At 37.7% G+C, this 22,427-nt stretch overlaps 1 protein-coding gene across 1 annotated transcript in view; it reads left to right on the plus strand.

Annotated features, from left to right (window-relative positions):
• The window catches only part of LOC118819060 (glutamate receptor ionotropic, kainate 3), a 121,468-nt gene extending 113,581 nt beyond the window's left edge, over window positions 1-7,887 (plus strand). The window contains exons 14-16 of the mRNA XM_036586680.1: window positions 3,690-3,915; window positions 4,303-4,553; window positions 7,314-7,887. Coding sequence (XP_036442573.1) covers window positions 3,690-3,915; window positions 4,303-4,553; window positions 7,314-7,742 — 906 coding nt within the window. The 3' untranslated portion in view covers window positions 7,743-7,887. The remainder of the gene's footprint in view (window positions 1-3,689; window positions 3,916-4,302; window positions 4,554-7,313) is intronic.
• The last annotated feature ends 14,540 nt before the right edge of the window (window positions 7,888-22,427 follow it).

Consider the following 22,427-nt stretch of genomic DNA (forward strand, 5'->3'; position numbering starts at 1 on the left):
CCACTTTTGTAGACTGTTTGAAGTTTTCCTCCATAATGATTTTTTTTCCTTGTAGCAAAGTTTGATCTTTTCCCTATAGGATTTTACATGTTATTTATTTTATTATTTTGAACTTTTACTCTGATGCTTTAGCAGAAATGCCAGAAATTTCCTAATAAATGGTGCAAATCCATGTAGTGCTTAGACGGGTGATTACATATGTATAAATTCAGTCAGAATATGGTTCTCTGGTTTTTGCTGCCTGGAAACTGTCATGTTTGGTTTTTGTTTTTTTGGATTTTTTGGGTTTTTTTCCCCTTCATATGCTTTCTCATAACCCTGTTTTGTAGCGTACCTCAGCATTTCTGAATGATTCATGTTAAGGAACTGACTGTTTTCAGCTGTGAGCCAATCTAAAAATACTGAGACACCTCAGTCATAGCTCACCTTTCAAAAGGAAATTGGATGTATGGCTATGAGAGATTTAAATGGAGCTTTATATGTCTGTACAAACCGTTTGTGCCCACTCCATCACATTCTATTCTCAGTCCAATCAAGTAAAACATTACATTTCTTGGAGTGTATTGCATGATTGCAGTATCAAAAAACAAGATTAGAGAGACAGGTGTTTGCAATTAAACCATCACTGCTGTCAGCAAGGAGAGGAGTAACGAGCTTGACTGGGGCAGACGAGTTAAAGGAACGCAGTCAAAAACTTCAGCCACGAAAAGTCTCTGAGAACTGAATTGAAGATCATCTTACCTAACCTGAAACATGAAATGTTAATTTAACATTTTATTGAGTGTAATCAAAGAGCACTCACACTCTGTAATTCTCTTGTGTGAATTCAGATGCTTGATGGAATTGAGCCAGTAATTATCTGTGATTAGCTATGGTAGCTAACGTGACCTCCTTGTAGAATAGCATGAAATGCCATTTAAACTCACTGCAAATCAAGTAGGGCTCTATTAATCCAACACAGCGTAGCCTTTTTTCCCAGATTAGAGATGTTGCTTTTTCTTTTTTCTTTTTTTTCCTTTCTTTTTTTTCCTCATTCTTCATTCCTGCTTTTCACCATGTTATTATATGCAGTAAGCCAAGCACAGCAATGGTGAGAATAGATTATGAATACATTAATATAAAGGGAAAAAAAGAAGCTGCTTGAATCAGTGTCAGTGGTTTGTTCTATTGCTTATTCATTCTTAAGGAGTCCAAGGCTCAAGCCAATTCCCAGCCACTTTCAATTATAGTGTGAGACACCAGGGAAAACAGCATTTGAGGGAGGGAAAGAATAACAGGTGCTCAAGGTTAACAGAACAATGTCAACAACAGCACTGCCTAGTGCTGAGTTTGAAAATCTCACAGTAATGGAGCCAAAGCCCAGGAGAAACTAAATGCTCATTTGATTCGTGTGTGTGAATGTGTGTGTCTGTATGTGTGTGTATGTTTGTGTGTGTGTGTGTGTGTGTGTGTGTGTGTGTGTGTGTGTGTGTGTGTGTATGTGTGCATGCATTATTAATTACACACCATCTGCACTTATTACTCATTTGTATAAGGATGTTTGCATTGTTGCAAATATGTAAATGTTAATGTACCGATAGTGACGTTGTTGCACGATTCACTTCTTGGTTGGCTGTTTGCACCTTTTTTTTCCCTACATTTTAGTTGTATTCATTACTTAATTTACAAGCCCTTTTACAGTCCTACACAAGGGCATAACTTTTTAAACAAGCATACGATTTTTGAAACAGCTTTTAAAAATATGCAAAAATACGACTAATCTCACCACAATAATTCCAACCTTTTCAATAGCTTTAGTGGTTGGTCTACAACCCTATTTCCGAAAAAGTTGGGGTGCAAAATGTTAATAAAAACAGAATGAAATTATGTGCAAATCATTTAAACCCTACATTTAATTGAAAACAAATCAAATGTTGGAACTGTTCATTGTTTTTTTTGTTTTTTTAATATATTTCCAAAGAATTTCAAATTCTGATTCGTCGTATCACAGGACACTCTTCCACTTCGCTTAAGTCCATCTTAAATGAGCTCAGGCCCAGAGAAGGCGGTGGCATTTCTGAATCCTGTTTATGTATAGTTTCGTCTTTGCATGGTAGAGTTTTAGTTTACATTTGTGGATGCAGTGGCGAACTGTGTTTACAGACAGTGGTTTTCAGAAGTGATTCTGATTCTGACTTAGACAGTTAGCCATCAGGCAGTTACTTACTGTGACCTCAAAGTAAAACCTAATATCTTGCAATGTGTGCCTTCTCCAACTCCTCTATTAGGAAAAATATATTACAGCCAGTCAGATCAGCTAGATTTAACTAAGTGAAATGAATGAATGAATGAAATGAAAGAAATGATGAACGAATGAATCTTTTAGCCAACTGTGTCTGAACACATCGGAATTAGACCTCCGCATTTAACCCATCCATGCAGTGAAACACCACATACACACTAGTGAACACACACACACTAGGGGGCAGTGAGCGCACTTGCCCAGGGCGGTGGGCAGCCCTATCCACGGCACCCAGGGAACAGTTGGGGGTTGGGTGCCTTGCTCAAGGGCACTTCAGTCATGTACTGTCAGCTGAGGGGATGGAACCGGCAACCTTCTGGTCACAAGGCTGGTTCCCTAACCTCCAGCCTACGACTGCCCCGTCTAAGTGCTACCACAACCACAGATAATGTCTGTATAAGCTCAGACATTACCACATTTTTAGCACTGGGGAGGGGGCAACAAAATGGTTCATAATTCATAATCAATATTCATTATAACTGAGTTAGTAATACATATAAATGTATTTATAGTAGCATTTATTATATCAGTAAACTCAATATTTTTGTCATGTTTTATTGCCACATAATAATTATTGAAATTAATTATTGGGAGGGGTGTTAAACGACCAAGTCATTATTGGAAGGGCTTTAACCCTTTCTTCCCCTCTAGAAATTATGCCATGGTACTACACTGTTTCTCTCAATGCAGAAGGGCAAACCTTGACCCTTCTCTGACCCTTCCTCCAGCATTTTTAGTTTCCTCTCAAAGTATTTAAACACTTTACACATCAGTAAACATGAAAAAGGTTTTTTAGGATAAAATCTGTAACAAAATGATATTCATTTTAGGGAAAAACACTTTTACATTATCAATCTTATGGAAGTCTTTGTGTGAAGAAAGCCTGAAGACTAATTACATCCAGACTGCATTAAGAGTACGGTAAAGCATAGAGGTGGAAACCTCAAAGTCTGGGGCTGTTTTTGTTATGATCTCGTTGGTGAGCCTTTGTTCACTGTTGTGATAATGAACTCAGAAGTGTACAAAGGAATTGGAAAGACATTGTTCAAATGGCAATAATGTGAAACACACCAGCCAATTTTTGAAAGAATACTCCACTAAAGAAAATTACAATCTTGAAACAATCTGTTTAAAATAAACATCACTTGGTTTGATATTTTATTTCTTAACACAACAAACTACATTTTAAATATGGCACAAATGTCCAGATACTTTTTAGGGCCACTGTATGTGTGAATCTGTAACAAGTATTGGCCAAGCACACAGCTGTGCAGTCTACAGCATGTCTGGTACAGCTGGTACAGCGCATTGCATAGTGACAGGGAAGACAAGAAGATGGGACAGTGGCCAATAGTTTCCTCTGAGACCCAAATGCCAAATGGTGCCAGATGATTTTTTTCCTTTCCAGAAATCCAGGGTATCAACATTTGAGAAGATGTGGGCCTTCATGAGCAGCAAACAGAGTACATCGCTCGTCAAGTCAATTGAAGATGGTATCCAAAGGGTCCTGAAGTCTGACTATGCCTTGCTTATGGAGTCTACTACCATTGAATATGTGACTCGCAGGAACTGTAACCTAACCCAAGTTGGAGGCATTATTGACAGCAAGGGCTACGGCATTGGCACCCCCAAAGGTAACACTGCACATAACATATCGACACTTACAGCAATCACTCCTGTCCTACAGATCAGTAGGTCTTCCTGGTATAACATGGCCCTTCAAATATGAATTGACCTGACCCAGCACCACCTTTATTAGTTATTGCTGTAGTGTTGCTCTATTATTAAATAATTACATATTAATTACATTGTTACATAATAAATTACATTTACAATTGATGCATTTATATTCAGTTTTAGCAGATTTAAGTCTGCACTTCTGTCTTTTGCTTTTGTTTTGATGTTGAACATCTTTCACTGAGCAGAAAAATGTGATTCAGGCTGCGCACAATGTTGACACATAACTCATTAATCATTGGACTTAACACAATATGTATGTTTATCGCAACTTTGTCCCCCAGGCTCTCCATACAGGGACAAAGTGACCATAGCCATCTTGAGCTTGCTGGAGGATGGGCGGCTGCACGTGCTGAAAGAGAAGTGGTGGAGCGGAAGCAGCTGTCAGGAAGACGAGCGTTACGAAGCAGGCCCAATGGGCATCCAGAACCTGGGTGGCATCTTCATCGTGCTGGCTTCAGGCCTGGTGCTCTCCGTCTTTGTGGCTATAGGGGAGTTCATCTACAAGCTTCGGAAGACAGCAGAGCGTGAACAGGTGAGTCACGATTCAAAGAGAGGTTGTGGCTATTTTTTGTGACTTGGACTCGAAATTCCTTTGGCTTCTCCAGGTGATTTTAGTATGCATGAAACAAAAAGCATTAGGGAGCTGGGTAAGGCAGTGCGGGTCAGCGGGATGGCGGGGACTCATGCATAAACAGCAAGTTTTGAAAGTTTTTATTTTCAAAACATTGAAATGGAATGAATAACAGGATATGATGAAAACAGAAACACATGAGGTGATATCCCATTTTACTGATAAAAATAAAGGTGATGCCAAAGTAACATTTTTGGTTCTCTAAAGAACCTTCTTTAAAGAACCATTTTTGTAAATGAGATGTTTAAGTGTCAAAAACATTTTTAAAGCTTAATGAACCTCCACATAAAGTAGATAATAAGGAGTTTGCCTAGCTTTTGTCTTCACAATAGCATCATTATTTGTTGGAATACTGAACATTTGTTGGAATATTACTACACGCATTTTGAATAATTCATACCAGCTGAATTCATGTCATCATGTTTAACAGTTGGAAACAGGCAGTGCTGGCAACATCAACCAAAAAGAGCTTTTCAAATATACAGTTCTGACAGAAAATTGTCAAAGTCAGTGGTGCATCATGATTTCACAATGGTATATTTGTAAAGAGTTTTATTATTTGAATTTGATGATTTATAATGACAGACCACTCAAGTATCAGCTGTCTGGAAAAAAACACAGAAATGCACCATCAAAATGTGTGAATATAGCCTGTAGCTTCATGATTCAATGATTAATTGGTTCCATTGTAGATGTATTGTATTAGCAATGGGACAAGCTGTTCAGTAATTCTCTATAGCTGGAGCAGGAGGTTCTGTTCTTTTCATGTTGAAAGTAGCAGGTCTAGGCATTATAAATCTCTGTTATGGTGGTTTTGTTCTAACATTGTATAGAATTGTGTACTCATACCAACACTTATACTGACATTGTAGATGTTAATATGAAAGATAAAATTAATTAAAACATTAATGTGGATGATAACAGATCAAATTAAATAGGTTAATGAGCTTTGTTGTAGAAAATAAACATAGCATCCCCTGCAATTTCTATCTAATTAATGCATCATTATAACAGCAAATCTATTTATACAGCAGTGAGGTGATTTTAAAGTCATCTGCTGAAGTGTTACCTAATGGCATCGCTATCATCTCCGTGAACTATTTGCTGGTGTTTATCTATCCTTGTCACTATTTTTTTTAAATTGTCCATACCTTATCTTAGGTAGTTTTTTCTGATTTCAGGATTTTTGACACTGCTCCTTTAAGACAAAATGTTTTCTGTGCCTTTACCTGAAACACCTGCACTTCACACAAGAAACATGTTAGTAATTTACATTTCTGAACTTTATATATAGACTCCTTTTCCATTTTTTGCCATTTTCATTTACTAAACCATATCTAAGCCAAAGGTACCACAGATTCAAAACATTTGCCATCTAGCATACAGAGCCTACAGACACACATGGAGTTGTACTTTATATGGCATATGCGTGTGGGCTGTTTTAGTATAATAATCCTCATTACACACAAGAACTCACAATATTAACCATCACTCCAGTGATAAAGTAGCATTAAAGAGATTGAAAATCATGAGAAAATTCATGATAAAGCTAAATGTCCCATATCCTACTTTTTCTTGTATTTTAATTTCTCCCAGAAGACCAATGATGAAATTTGTGTGTTTTTATGTACTAGAAACAGTAAGAATTCAGTTTTACACGATCATTTTCCAACCTTGTTTTATCTGTTTTAATTAAAACAGGCTGTTTTTGTTACTGTGCCTTTAAGACCTACATTTATGTTTTGACTGGATGTCCTACATTGTGCCTCATTCAAAAACAGTCCAAGCAGAAACACTCCTTTTAACTTCACAGAGAATGGGAGGAGCTAAACTGCTATAGGCAGAATGAACAGATATATGTAAATATGCTGGTTTTTGGGCTATCACAAAAACAGTGAATTCAGTACAGGCTGATTTTTGCAACTTAGCTTCCATATATAGAATTTACGGACTGGGGAGAGAATCGAATGTTTTGAAAATTTAACACTGTTTATATATTACATCAAACTCTTATCCTAAAAAGTGAGGAAAACCTTCAGGGTTTTACTGGTAATTATAGTTTAAGATCAGAGGGTCATTTTCCTTGGATGTTGTTGACAAATTACACTTGTAGAGAGATCTAACTTTGTTTGAATGCACAAAATAAATTACAGCCTATTTCATGAACTAAGCTTAAAAAAATTGCAGCCTGCTCCATGAGCCAAGAGTAAGATTCCCCATATTGAAAGTGCTTACGTCACAGCTGATATGGGAAGCGTTTGGAAACATCTTGTAGGAAAACATTGTGATTATTGCTGTGTGCAATTCCTACATTTATTGTGTTTAAGCAGATGATTACTAATTAGAGCATGGAAAACGAATCCCCTGTTAGTCATAGCAGATGTCAGAAAGGAACACGGAGGAGTTGTGCATTTGCCAATTATTATTAGACAAAAGGGTTGCACTGGACATGGCCTTAAAGGTAATAGGGTAGAGCTTAAAAAATGGCTAGAAAAATCATTTACCATGGTGTCATGCCCAGTTAACCTCAATTCATGTTTCTCCCACTCCCCACAGTTAGCGCATTGAGAGTCTGGCCGTCACACTGATTGGACATGGGTGTACTTACTTCCTCTTTTGCTTTCTCCCTACCCCACCATGTGTCTTTTTTTCCCTCAAGAGGTCTTTCTGCAGTGCGGTGGTGGAAGAGATCAGACTGTCGTTCACGTGCGAGAGAAGGGTGAAGCACAGGCGCCACCACCAGCCGCCGGCCATGGTGAAGACGGACGCCGTGATCAACATGCACACCTTCAACGACCGTCGCCTGCCGGGAAAGGACAACATGAGCTGCAACACCGCGATGACGCCCGTGTTTCCATGACCTGCCTGGGGGACGGTCACCTGAGGCACGTTCCCGGCGCCGCACCCGACAGCAGGGACTATGGCTCCGAGATGATCACGGCATTCACCATCAACCGCAGAGACATTCGCAACCAAACGGCAAACCAGAACGGCGGCAGTAGCAGCAACCCAGGTAACGACCACATCCTCAAGCCAATGTACCCCACCATGCCACTGAGGGAGGGAGGCCGCTCTGTGTCCTTCCTGTGAGAGAGAGCCAGCCACAAGGCCAGTGCTGTCCGGCCCTGCGTCTGATGTTTATGTATGAAACACAAACACATGTTCACCATCTGTTCTCTGGAAATCGAAGGAGTATTCCTCTCCTCCATCCCCCCACCCCGCCCTCGCCCACGCCGTCCCCCATACTGAGAAAAAAGACAAGCATCTCGTTGGAACAAATGAAATAAGAGAGAAAAGAGGCTTCTTTGAAGCATGGCAATAAACGAACTACAGACTGACACAAGGGGTGTAGTTTTTTTCCTAGAGTATCATTTATAGCACATTCAATTCATTTTGGAAATTCAGTGCTTTGACTATTTTTATTTGGATTCTGTCAAAAATGCTGAGGGCCTTTGGCACTATTGGCAAGGGAACAGTTCTATGGGAGCTACATTGCAGGCATGCTTTGGACCTTAATGAATGATTTAATTTGGGTTGGTAGACTTGGCAACTGGTAATATCTGCAGTTAGTGACAGTGTGCGCAGCTCTAGATCTGCGACTTCCAAGGAGACTACAGAGAAATGTGGCGTCCTCCCTGGTTCACAGATTGAATGCACAAAACAAACAGGGTTGACATAACTCAAGCTAACAAAGCATATTGCCATTTAAACAAGCAGACTTGTTTTTCCTCCCTGAAATTAATAACGGTTCTGTATGTTGTGCCGTGTCTTATCATAGTGCCAAGACTAAAATTCAATTTGTTTGTGCTCTACATTGTACGTTGCCGCCAGATGTTTTGTACACATTAAATGATAATGAGATGACTGATTAACACAATAATTGCCAAAGATCTGTCCACAAAACAAGTTAGATATCTGAATACACCATCCACTCTGAAATTGCAGAGGATAAGACTGATGCAGTGGCGCTTGGAAAACCGCTTATTGTGCAAATACACATACAAAGTTCACATACTTCACGTTACTGCATAGCATTCTACTTTTGCTAAGATTGTACTAATGTCATAGAACTTTCCAGGTTTAGCATATTTCAGGAAGTAAATACATGTTTTATTACCATATGTGTTTTAGCGAGAAACAGACGCATTCTACATAAACAGTTGCCCCCTCCCCCTTTCAAGGGGCTACAAAAGCATTTATACTGATACATAAAACATATAATTAGGTATGTGCCTAATGTGGTATATTGGAATATATTCAGTATGGCCTTGGTTATTTGGTCAGTAGAGTCTGAAATTAGCACAGTATGTACCCATGCTTTTACTTGCATTTCAGTTTCTTTCCATCTATTTCTGTACTCATCACCTGGGTCCTTGAGTGAAGAGACTTGCAAAGTGGATGAAAAAGAAGACATGAGTGGTCCTTGTGTTATCATTTACATGACTTACATTTTTAGGACCGGAAAGCATTATATGCTACATTTCTGCCATCAGTCTGAATATGTCATATCTTAACATTACTTCCTCTTGTGATGTTCTAATCTTCACGTAACCCCAAAAATCCATTTGATGTAACATTATTTACATATGCTATCCAGTAGTTTGGTGAAGCGCTTATTTATGGAGCGTACTTCTAATAATATTTGTATTGCCGTCAGTTACATGTTGTCTGTAGGTAATCAGACAGTGACACAGTTTTCTTGTTTTGGCTCTGTATTCCAGGACACTGGATTTGAAATGATACAGTGACTATGAGGTTAAAGTACAGAATTTCAGCCTGAACTCAAAGACAGATGAAGAATTAACAAAAAACCTAAATGAAATTGTCACTTGGTTGCAAATCCTTTACAATCGAAGATTCATAGACATGACCAGGCAATGGATATCTTCCCTGGTGATTCTCTGCCAGGTCTGTAATGCAACCCAATTCAGTTCCTGCTCACTTGAGGGAGTTTCAGCCTTCAATCCAGTCTTCAATAAGTGAAATTACTTGGCCAGTGTAGAAAATTCCACTTTTTATCTCTGAAAAACTCCACAGTTGCTTTAGTAGCATGTTTTGCATTATTGTCCTGCTGCAAGGTGGGTAAAGCACCATGTTTTAAGACATGTGGTTGGATCGGTTCAATTAAAATGCTTCTGTACACTTCAGAATTCGCTGTGCTGCTGTCATCAGCAGTCAATAATAAAGCCAGGTGAGCCAGTTCCATTGTCAGCCATACATGCCCATGCCACAGTGTTTCCATTTTTTATCCATGCTTTCGTTTTTTCATTACATCTTCACATCTGTCCGAAAGAATTTGTCCCTGAACTCCTTTTTAGTTTGTCCACTGAAGTCCTTTTTAGTTTGGCTTTTTATGTTTGAGACCAGCAGTTTGCATCATGCTGGGTATTCTTCACTTCATAGTACTCTGTGACATCTCTGCCTGCATTCTGAATAGGGTTGTTTATCTATTCAGTACTATGTGTTCATGTCATCCAGTGCACCGAGTTACTTTTGACACACCTAATGTTTTGAATATATCTGACTGACCTATTCTAATTCTTTCAGCCTCATAATGACCTGCTGTACTTGCACTAACACTTCTTTGGTCCTCATGTTGAGTGACAATAGCAACAGACCCCAGATCTTGAATCAGCTCTAGGCCTTTCGCTAGCTGTCTTGAACATGATGCAACTTGATGCTAATGATGCAACAGCTCAAGAAATAATTGAGCACTTATCCCCTAAAATGGGGAGGCAATGTGTAAAAAAGCTGTGATTTTATAAGGTTCATTCAGTATACAGTGCTGTGCAAAAGTCAGAGACTAGTCTTCATTACTTTTTGATTTCCAGTCAAAACAGCAAAAAGAGCAAGTTTTCATTTTCAGGAAATATGTCTGAATAAATTGGGTTCACTTGCATGAGAAAAGGGAAAGTCAAAGGAAAATAAGTGGAAATAAACAAATCTTCCAAAGCTGGAGTTCAGATGGGATCACGAGAAGCAGAAAATGCAACCAACTTCTCAGTCTGAACTTTGGAGGTGTGATAAAATGGAAAAGAATGGAAGCTGTAATAAAGGCAAAGTGTGGACACGTCATTGAAAAAAAAAGCTATTATATTTAGTTGAGTGCGGGTTCTGTGCGTCTTTTTTTTTTTCCTAGTGCTAAAAAAAAAGGTCATGACCATTTTGACTGGCAAATAAATGACGGGTGGTCTCTTACATTTGTACAGCACTGTAGCTGTGATAACTAAATTAAAGTGAACATTCTGCACTTTAACCTCAATCATTATTTCACCTAAAATAAAATGTGCTGGAGTTCGGCCGACACAAATACTGTGCTGCTGTCCAGTTACTTAAGGCATTCCCACAATGACAACAGTGTCCCTACATTCATTGTGTGTTGACGCATTTGCGTGCATGTGTGCATGCATGCATGCCCGGTGTTTCAGTTCATTTCATCTGGCCAAAATTCTGCTAAATGTCCTTGGTTTTTGCACAGCCTTTAGCTTATTCATTTTTGCAGGTGTGAGCTAAAAGCTTTGGGGAACAGCTAGGCTTTTAGCTTTGCTTTATCTGAGGACATGCTGCAGTCTGCCAGGATGCCCACTGAAAGTACCTGTCTGAGAGTCCTGCACAGACTTGAGATTTGCCATTTCGGGTTCTGTCAGAAACAAGGCGAAAAATAGGGACTAGTATTCGTAGGACAAAGTCAGAGCGAGAAATGGATGAGGGACCCTCTTTTTTTGATCCAAGCTTATTTCCCTTAGACAATGAGCAGAATTAAGCGGCAGTTCCCATAGACTGCATTAGGCTAGGCTCCGTGTCAAAGGTTTCCTTAGTTTGTTGTGTAGATGTGACAAACAATACAAATGAGCAGTGTTAGCATTATGAGACGTAGGTGCTAAGAGTCTTCACTTGCTGCCTTTTCAGGCAGCACAAGAGACTGCATACCTCTGTGAGGTAAATATAAAGGACAGTGCTGAAAACACTTTGCGTTCTTTTTATTGCAGATAATGTACTGATCAAAATGACTCCAATTCATGTGATTTGGTGTTGACTCGGTGAAAGCTCATTGTGTTTAGTGTCATTTAAATTCTGTGTAATTTTAACACCCTCTTGCAAAGTAGACTATATATTAGATGAAAAGGAAAATTACTGTATTTTGCTAAATACTGATTTTTACCTGTAAATCTTTATTCCCAGCACCATTCCTCTTTATAATCTGACAAATGCTGTATCAGAAATTGTACAAGCGTTTTGTAGTATAGGATCTGTTCTATGGCTATACATGAGATGGATTTAGAGGACACTGATACTATCTCTAAATCTCATTACCCGAGAAACCAATTCATTAACAGCAGGGGTTGATATCAGTACCAAGTGAAAGGAAACAGTTTGATGTATGTACTCCCCTTTTTAAATAAAAAACTAATGTATTCATATCAAGTGTATGTAAATAAAGAATAGTATTTGATTCTCCGAGCAGTAGCTGTGATTGCTTTAGAGGAAGGTATGATTTATCATGATTTCTCTCACTCTCCTTCAGCACCTGGCTCTTTGGATCAGCATCAATTTATGTTGCACAGACTTTCAAAATGTTTGGTTCAAAACGAGATTACAAAGTGAGACGATGCCTTTATTTGAACATATCCCTGTACTGAAATCCACAAGTAACAGACTGGATACCAAACATCATTCAACAAATAAATTTGGTAAAAATAGACTAAACCTTTCTTTACACTTAAAGTCAACAGATATTGTGGTACAATGAGTATTTTGCAATTTTTGTAAGATATAATCGTAATTATCCTTACACTGTGACAAATCAGTTTCATTACTTTACATTGCCAGAGTGTGAAGACCACATTGACCACATGTTTCTGTATACTTTATGAATCAAATATTATAAATGATCACTTTTTTTCTGTACTGATTGCAACTTAACATAGAAAATTTAGTTTGGGTATTTGAATCAGTCCTATTTATGGAGCATAAACCTCTATTTTATAAAAGAATGAATAAGCAATGTGAATAATGTTGTTTTGCAAAATTATATGAAACAAAAAATAAAACAAACTTTTACAGAATGTGTGATCCATTAATATTTTTCGTTTGAGAATGGTTATGTCTCCTTTATTTGACCCTTTTTGGAGGGTGGGGGGGGGTTGGGGTGTTGCACTTGATCACTAAGCAGAAAACATGTATAATCAAACAGCTGATCTCATGGTGCCACCCAGGGTTTATTTGTGGAGATGAAGAATTTCTATGAATATAGTTTTTTGTAATGTTTTGTAATTTTTTTTTCTTAGTAATAGTATGTGCTGCGAGAAGACATAGTATATCTGATGTTGATAAAAAGGGAGGATTAAGAAGACAGGAGAGTGAGTGAATTATTTTTCTTTTGACACACTGTGAATAATTCAATTGTACAGATTGCTGTATGGGTTATATGCTTTTGAAATTTTGAATAAAAACATATGAAATATTTCTCTTAGTGATTGTATCCTGAATTGTAGAAAGTCAGCAGTGACTGAGGAGGCAGGTATGTTCTTTACTACTACTTGGGTTTGTACAGACAGTGCCTCCACAAGTTGTGCTTTCCTGAAACCTATACGTCCAAGAAAGTGTAACATGCAAAATGGCAAAAGTAAAGGAAGAAAAGGTGTTAGAGATTCCATCTGAATAAATTAACTTACTCCAATACAATACTCTTACTTTTCCAGCATTTATACATCATGTAATGACTTATATGAACTTACGGAATTAAATTTTTATCAACCGTTATATTTCCAGCTCAGTGTACTTTCCAGTGTTAAATCTCAGTATGTCACTACAGGTGTCACAATCTGTTATCACACCACATATCAACAATCTGATCGGTCACTGCCCAGTTCGTTTGCGTAACGTTTATCCAAAACAAGAGAGCAGAGAGGTCCATGATGTCATCGCCTATGTTGCGCACCCCAAACTTACAACAGCTTCCCTGTATACATGTTAATCTCTTAAAGGCAAAACTACAATTTAGTAAGCTGCAAAAGAAGACTTTCTTTGTTTACTTCTACCTGATTGACTGCTTTCAGTGACTGTCTTTGCAGAAACTAATACATAAATTATGTAGGTATCAGAGTTAGCAACTGAAGTGATGGCCCACATTCAAGAGTGTAAGACACTGAATAAAATTCTTTTGTGTACATCTTTCCATGTTACTTCAGTTCTTTGAAGTTTAAAATCATTTTAACACTAAAATTATTTTTTTTTAGTTTCAGACATAAAACGAAAGTCATTAACCAACATGTGCTGTCCTGGTTCAAGATTATTTCTATAGTCTATATAATCACAATTTGTAAATGCTATATTTGCACTTATAATAACCAAAAAGCTGACTTTGGGACAGAACACCAATGCTATTAATAGCACTGATTAGCATAACATTGCTTCTAGTCAATCCTTCTTAAGGACACACAGAAGATTCTCCGTCTACCCTGGTTATTACTGTCGGGCCCAGAAGCAATCCCTTCTACTAAGGGCCCAGACGTCGTGGTTTCATTCAGTGTAGCTTGATGTGAAATGGTTTATTGCAGAGACTAACAGCTTACCACTTTATTGTGGTGATAGGAACCAAGAGTCACCATGTTAACAATGCAAATATAGCCATTTCATTTACTATCCAAAACCACCAGTGAACCTACACGTGACTTCTGAGTGTTTTAATGTTGATTATGGTCAAATATGGTACATCTGAAAATGTCTCAGACATCAGGCAGTGTATTTAGTGTAATATATTTCTGTGAGGGAGCTCTGAGAGATATTAAGCTCTTTGGACGTCTGGTTCTTATCACCACCAGCACTGTGAACAATTCTGACTTCTCTACAATGGAGCATTTCACATCAAACCACTCAGTCTGTCCTTGTTTACATATTTACAACTTATTTTATGGAGAAAAAAATGAAACATAACTGGAATTCTCCTTTAAATCAATGTGTATAGAATATCTTGGTAAAATGACACTGTTTAATGACATTTGAAATCACTGAATCACTGAGGGAATTCCATTTTGTAAAGATAATCTGAAAGTTCACACGATGATGAAGGCAATTGAATTTACTTTAATGTTCTAATAGTCGTCTGCAATAGACTAGCAGATAGACCACATAAGAGAGAAATTAACCTTGACAGTCAGACGCTGCTGCTAAAATTTTCAGGTGCCCTGGGACATGTGGCGCAGAAGGCAGGGGTGAATAATGAGTGAAGGGTAGGAGCTTCCTCATAATGGGAAGATTTATTATCCCTCACTATCAATTAATCCCTACAGGCAGCCAAAGGCCAGAAGCCAGGACAGCAACAGGAGCGAGTGCACTTCTTCCTGTGTGTGTGTTTGTGTGTGTGTGTGTGTGTGTGTGTGTGTGTGTGTGTATATAAGATAGTATAATAAAAGCTTCTGTTGAGAAAATCAAGATATATAAAGAGCGGTGTGTCAAAAACCAACAAAAAAATTAAGAAAAATAGAAAATCAAGTCTGATGTGTCTAAATGCGAATAAAAGAACAACACGAACAGTGAACGACCTATACAGAATTACTGCATGTTTTTTAAACGACAAAGGGTACACTAATCGAGATAATCATCCAGAAAGTGGGTCAGAGCCTTTTTATAGTATGAAAGAACATTATGTTGTTTTGATGGTTCTAACAGGGTTATTATTTTTTTCTCCCTCTTTTGTGTAATAGGCTGAGTATTATAAATATTCCTCCATGAAGTCTCTTAATGCTTTGGTAAAACACTGTACATCAGTGTGGTGTTTCAGAAGACCATTTACTCTTAATGCTGCCTTTTTCCCCATCTAAACATTCTCTGCAGAGATGGTGTAAGATCTCAAGATCCCTTCTGTGACTGCAAAACAAATGTCATTAATAATCTGTCCAATAAACTGCTTAAACATAGTTGTTCCAGAAGAGGGTTATCAGGGATTTGGCATGCTAAGCCCTCCCACACTAAGCAAAGGTCAGCACAACTTCCCCTTGACCTTGACCATGCCTGTGGTTTCCCCTAATTCTCCAGAGTGAGCTGCCACTGCTGAGAAGCCATGTATCATCGACCTGTTTGGGGCTGAGCAGAGAAGTGCAGGACCTGGTTCCTCCATCTCTGAGGAGTGCAGGGTGAAAGGCCTGGTTCCACTGGAGCAGAGCTGGAAGATTGTTCTGATGGAGGGCGCTGCATGCTGACCTTGGCACAGGCAGTGACTGAGCAGAAAGCGAAGCTCCCAGCAGGGCCGCAGGTGCTTACCTCACGGGGCAGCACTCCGAAATAAGGCTGAGCTCCTCACACCGTAAGAACAATAACAGGCTCAGCGGTCTGTCCAGAATGGAAGGGAACTCATTTCCTCTTTCTTAATGTCACTATTAGCTTGTGAATCTTTGTGTTTACAATACACTACAGATAACATTTAGGTCTGACATCATTTTATGGCAGAGAATGACAGTGTCAGATAAAATTTAAAGAACAAAATATATTTTCTGATAACCAATGTAAGTCCTCCAGTGCCTACAATGACATTATTGCAGCACAGCAGTATTTTCAAACAAATATGTTCACTTTAACTCAAATACATTGACTAGTTTTCTTTTGTTTGTGTTTAAGTTCATTCTGTTCTGTTGGCTCAGCGGCTGGACCACTTTGCTGTTGCTCACACCTCTAAATTTTAAGCTTTAACATTTTATTTTAGCCCAAAAGGATCCAAAAAAAAGAGAAGGATAGCACTTATCAAAGCTCAGTTCCTATACTGATAAATTCTAAAAGACATTCTACTGAGGTTCTACAGGTAACCCAGTATTCTGGGAGGAGTTTTTTTTTTAATCTACACTCATTCAAGATTATACAGTAATAAAGGATACTAAGTTATAAAGTAGTAGTTTAATAGTTTAACAGTATTTAAGGGAATGCCTTGTTCAAACAACTGATTATTGTCACCATCATTATAGTCTGTAAATGCTTCTTGCTCCATCAAGCAAACAAAAAACTGTGACAAACCTCTCAAAACAAACCTGCAGTGAGATCGACACCAGTTTATTTCATTCCTGAAGCTGAAAAAATGTTGGTTCATTTATTTTTTTTTCCTTTTTCAGAGTGCACCTGTTTTTTAGCGTTAAAAATATTTCACAAACCTATATACAATATTTCTAACCTAACATTTGTCTCTAATGTTAACATTGTTAAGATCAGTTAGCTAACCAGTTAGCTTTTCTGAACTTAGCAATTAGCTTCAAAACTGACTGCAGTTTATTTGAAGTATGAACACAATACAGAGCAAAGACAGAATGAATTGTCTCCTCTCTGCATAACTTACAGAACAGTTTAAAAATGAGGCTGAGACACATTTGTAGTTATTATAAAATACTCGATAAACACATTTGACAGCAAACAAATTATTTTATGTATTAATGTGCCAAGGTTTTTTGTTTTGTAAAAGCAGTAATCCACTCAAGGCTGTTACAGAGATTTCACTCTGCTTTGTGCAAAACTACAGTAAAGCAGGGAATCTCGTGGCTTATTGATTTAATAATCACAAGACAGCTAAAGCAAGACATAAATAAAACCAACAAGCCCAGACAGAATAGAGAACAGCATGATTCAGAAAGTTCAGTGGAAATTATCATTATTATTGTAAGTCATAACATCAGTCGGAACTTTTTACTCATATGACTTTTGTTTACATCTTTTGGTTTAATTATGTCAGTGTGAATGCTAAGCGAACCAGAACTAAAATGCAACAACCTTTGTGTTTTTTGCTTTGGTCCAGACCAAGTGAACTGAACTGCAAGTACAAATGCTGCACATGAAAAAATACAGATTTAATGTCAAAACAATTTGCCTGGTTTTATTAATGTAAACATGGTCTCCAGAATCCATTTTTCGCTGTCTGTTAATTAGCCTACAGGCATATCTTGTCGATTCACATACATGTATGTAACATCTTACAAAGAAATTTTTAGTCTGTTAGTGCAAGTGTTACAGATGCTACCAGGTAGTCTGAACTGACAGTGTGATGGACAGAGGAACAATAACTAAGAGAGGCGGGACCTTTTTTCAAACGGTTAAGTGTGACATCACAAACAGAAAACAATTTAGCTACTTTTTAATAGTAAAGGACTCAGCCTTTTCATTTCTTATGACACCAATAAAAACATTTTCTGTTCTGTGAGTGATATACGAGATCATGGAACCAGAGAACATAAGAACAAGCCAGATATTTCTTCATTTTGTGCTGATACTTTCTACTTAAACCACTTTTACAGCTAATGACTGCATTTTCATTTTTGGCTTCTGTGAGGAGCATTTTTTACAAACTATTTTTTTCTCCCAAGGTCTTTAAGCTCTACTAGTTAGCACATATACAGTTAGCACTTAAATTTAAGCAAGATAATGGGAAACCTGGCTCTCTGGCAAACAATGATCAGCTCAGAATAGAGGAACATTTTAGACTGCTTATGTTTATAATGTTGCACCCTGCAAAGAAAGTAATGATAGAACAGTATAACAATGTACATAAAAAAAACACGACCATTACAAACACATCCCAATCCAAATCTATAGGTATGGTAGATGTAAAATGCCAGACTTAGAGTTTGGCATTTTACTGTCTGAGGAGGCATTGTGGGACGGGATGCAATGAGTGTTTTGATTCTTATTGTCTGTGCAAGGCACGTCGCGGTCCTCATCAAACAAAAACTTCTGCACTTTCCCTTCATTTCTACCTGAGGAAAAGCTCTCTGTGTTCTATCCCAAGGTTGCTTGCTGCCTACAGCTAGTGTCTTTGAAGTACACCCAAGCCTAGACAAGTTCCATTTCCAGTGGGGAAAAAAGTTCATAAACATGCAATTTACAATTCTGTATCATGCCCTGACCTAGCGTCTACTTTCCTGATTGAGGACTGACTGATGCTTTACAGAACACTTATTTGCTACATTAATTCACCCTACTGCAATATTTTTGCAAATATAGAGTCAGTAGGCCGACAAAGAAGGGTCAAAGAGTCAGTCAACTGGGAAAATGCTTCTCTTTAGAAAGCCATATTCTTGGGTGACATTTCTTATACAGTGAGTATCCCTCAGGGACTGAATGTTCCACACCGTTCCATATGTCTTCTATTCTTATGGGTTAGAGTGGATTCTTTGATAACCTTTAAGGACAGACTCTATTTCTAAACATTTAGGCAGGACATTCACTCCAGGGGGCCAATTTGAGCTCAAGCATCACAGAATCCAGCGCTACGTAGGATGTGTCATTTACAGCAGTACTGCATCCGTGTTACATTACAACAACATGCCTCACTTCTGGATCAATGTACAATCAGAAACTGAACTGCACAGTACAGACAAGAAATTATGAGCACTGTTCATGAATGTTCATTAACACTGACATCTGATTCACTTTTACACTCAGCATTTAAGTTAGCAACATTTGTAGCAGTACATGAATGTATGCATGTATGTATAACTTGTTATCGTATAGCGTGGGTCTGTTATTCTACTGTGTTTAGCTCTGCCTGTGATATAACATGTCTTCCAGTATCTGAAATTTATTTGTATAATGCTTTTTACAATAGATATTGTCACAAAGCAGAAATCTGGGCTGATGCCAAGTGAGCAAGCCAAGTATGATAGTGACAGGAAAGAGTCCTTAATAGTTTGAAAAACAAAAATAATTGGAGTTTCACGAACAAAGACTTGAGGTCGACCTAATTATTAAAGAGAAGCCAATGACTAAAAACCAATGACTAAAGACAGAGTGAAATAGCAACGAGACTAGTAATTAGGGTAAATATACTGAGTGTTAGCTATGAGAACATGAAGACATGTCGGGGTGCTTTTCACTGTTTTTGTGTGTAAATGGCTAACAGCCTGACCTGTTACATTAGCTCTGGGGGACGACTTCTAACATATTTGAATTTGACATGAGTATGATTTTATAAGTCAAAATTCAAAACGCCTTAGGTATAAGTTGTACAGTAAGGACATGCACAAAATATTAAATATGAAAAAGGACAGAGACACCTAAATTAGGTTTACTAGATCTAGATACTAGACCCTAGATCTGGCACCAGATCTGATACTTTTGTCCAGCTCTTTGGCTAACCTTTGGATTTGAAAAAAGAAAAAAAAAAAGTGACATATTTATAGAAATTAATTACATAGATGACTGATCGACAATATTTATTTAAATGTTTTGATGTAACATTTATACAATGCAGTTTAAAAGAAAAATATACATATAATTTTATAATTCAGTAAGTTTTTGCATTTGAAGAATGAAAATCACATTAACGCCTTAAAATCCCAGGCTTATTACATATTAAGGCTTATCATTCAGTACCTACAGGGACTTCAGTGCAAACTGGCTTTTCTTTCTTGAGAAAGAAAAAGATGTCAATCATTTATTTAGAGTTAAACACTGAATTGAAACTGTGTGTGGAGTCAATACAACTTATATAATTTCAATAGATTATGGTACAAATATGTTCCTGACTAAAGGCACTAAGATGTATCCTTGAGTTACCACCCCAGTGACAAGAGGGGTACTGACCCAGTGGCCGTTTCATACCTTTTTTTCAGAGAGTGTAAGAGCGTTAATAAAACTTCCTAGATTAGCTCATTACATTTATTATTTATTATTATTATTTAGCAACAAATTTGTATTTGGAAAAGTCTTATAAAAAATATCCAATATTGTCTGTGTGTTATCAAATTATGAAAATAATAGTAAACAGCTCAGTTAAGCTTCATGGATTATGTTTACAGGCTCTAACACTAATGGAAGCTAAGGTAAATGATTACCACCTCATTATCACATAACTCTAATTATGAATGACACAAGAAACTAAATTACTCATTTGGTGATGAAGGAACGCACTAAAGCTGAATTATCTCCAACCAAACTCACTCACTGTCAAACCACTTTTATTAGCAGTTGACTATTAGCCTTATCTCTGCTAGGGTGTAAGTTAGTGAGTGTAAACTGATGCAATACTTTGCAGTCTAGAACAACTGTACTGCGCAGGTAGAGTTCTGAGGAGGAAACGACTTTGTGAAATGTTAATGTTACAACTGCACTAATTTATTTCTAGCTGAGGCAAAACAAACTTCGACCTTATTCGATCTCTCTGGTTAGACAGCCGTAGCGACATATGCATCTGATTTGTCAGACTGTGTCTAAACAAATGTTTTGATGTCTGAAATATGAAAGGCATTCCCTGAAGGCCAAGGGTTTTCAGAAGATGCCTATTCTTTATAAAACTCCATTCGCTCACTCAAACAAATGAAGGATGTTACAATCTTCAGCTATGACATCTGCTTGGAAGGAGAACTTGAAGGACTCTTGCCTGCAGAGAAACTTTATGGGGTGTGAAGGCCAATTTTAGCAGTATGATGGCATAGCTCTTGTCTGCTGATTCACTTTTCCCTCCACTTCCTATAAGTTCTTTCAGTATCGAAAAACGACACAGAAAAAACTGTCTGGAGACGAGCGTGCCATGCTCTCTGTAAAAACCTCACAGAACTGAGAAGAACGACACTAGCATTTTGTAATGTGAAGCCCTCATCAATATTCAGTAAGGAAGTGACAGTTGGAGGGTCTTGGCAGCAATAACTGGCATCTTAGGGAGGTTGCCAGTGGTTCAGTTAAAATTGCAGTGTTTAGAAGCTGCTACTGCAGAGCCTTGAAGGCTTCCTGCATCTGCTGGCTGTGCCCTGGAGTTTATAATATCATTACAAAAGAGTAACAAAGAGAATAAATTGTTGATCATTAGCTACATTTCACAGCTTGATTTGGGATTGTTTACAAAGCATTATTACAGCTATTCCTATTTGACCAGTAACAGTGTTGGCTTGGGCATTTATTCCTTTGTTTTTGATAGCAGAGCAAAATGATACACTCATTATTAAAAAATGCAATCATATTGGTTTAGATATTGATGTATGTTATTGCTGTGCGCTGCTATTTCTACTGCTATTTTAGTGTTTTATCTCAAGGCCATAATCTTACAATGAAAAGTTATGCTGTCATTATTATTCATCTAACCCCACGGATCATTTTATTGTTGCTAATTAAAATCTAATGTCCTGATAATATATCTTGTCATCGGAGGGAAAAGATCTCTCGTTTAGCAGTCATATTCTCCATTATATCATTCTTACTTCATGGTCATACTCATTAAAATACATGAGCCCCACAGAATTGTCAGAAACCACAGATATGTCAGGCTTTTGGTAATTGCACACAGTTACATAAGGTAGCTCAAGATCATAATCACAGAAAAGTATCCTTACTTCAATAAAATAATGACCAAAAAAACAACTTGAGTGAGAGAATAAAGAAACAGGTGCTTCTTAGTGGAGCTTCTTAATACATCCAGGATCTGCCAGACAGAAACTGAAGTTTGATAGGTGCTATATGTCTCTTTTTGAGAGACTATCACCAACAGAACAGAATGGAATTAAATATATGAATGGTAGCAGATTCAGGGCCATCAAAACCAGCATAACCAGACATGCCAACAGCTTTTTTCCCCCCAGAGCTGTAGCGCTCATTAACCACAGTGCACACTTCGCACCTTCAACTTAAATTTAAATAAACAAACCTCCCTTACTATATTATTATGTAACTGCTACTGTCACATAATGCTTCTTTGCACAACTGTATGAATATACTTTTCAGAAATGTTCATATCATTCCGTATTATTCGGTATATAATAGTTATATATTATTTGTCTCCGCAGATCCGCATATGAATCATACCTGTAT

Source organism: Colossoma macropomum, unplaced genomic scaffold (assembly GCF_904425465.1).
Source record: "Colossoma macropomum unplaced genomic scaffold, Colossoma_macropomum, whole genome shotgun sequence".
Taxonomy (NCBI): Eukaryota; Metazoa; Chordata; class Actinopteri; order Characiformes; family Serrasalmidae; genus Colossoma; species Colossoma macropomum.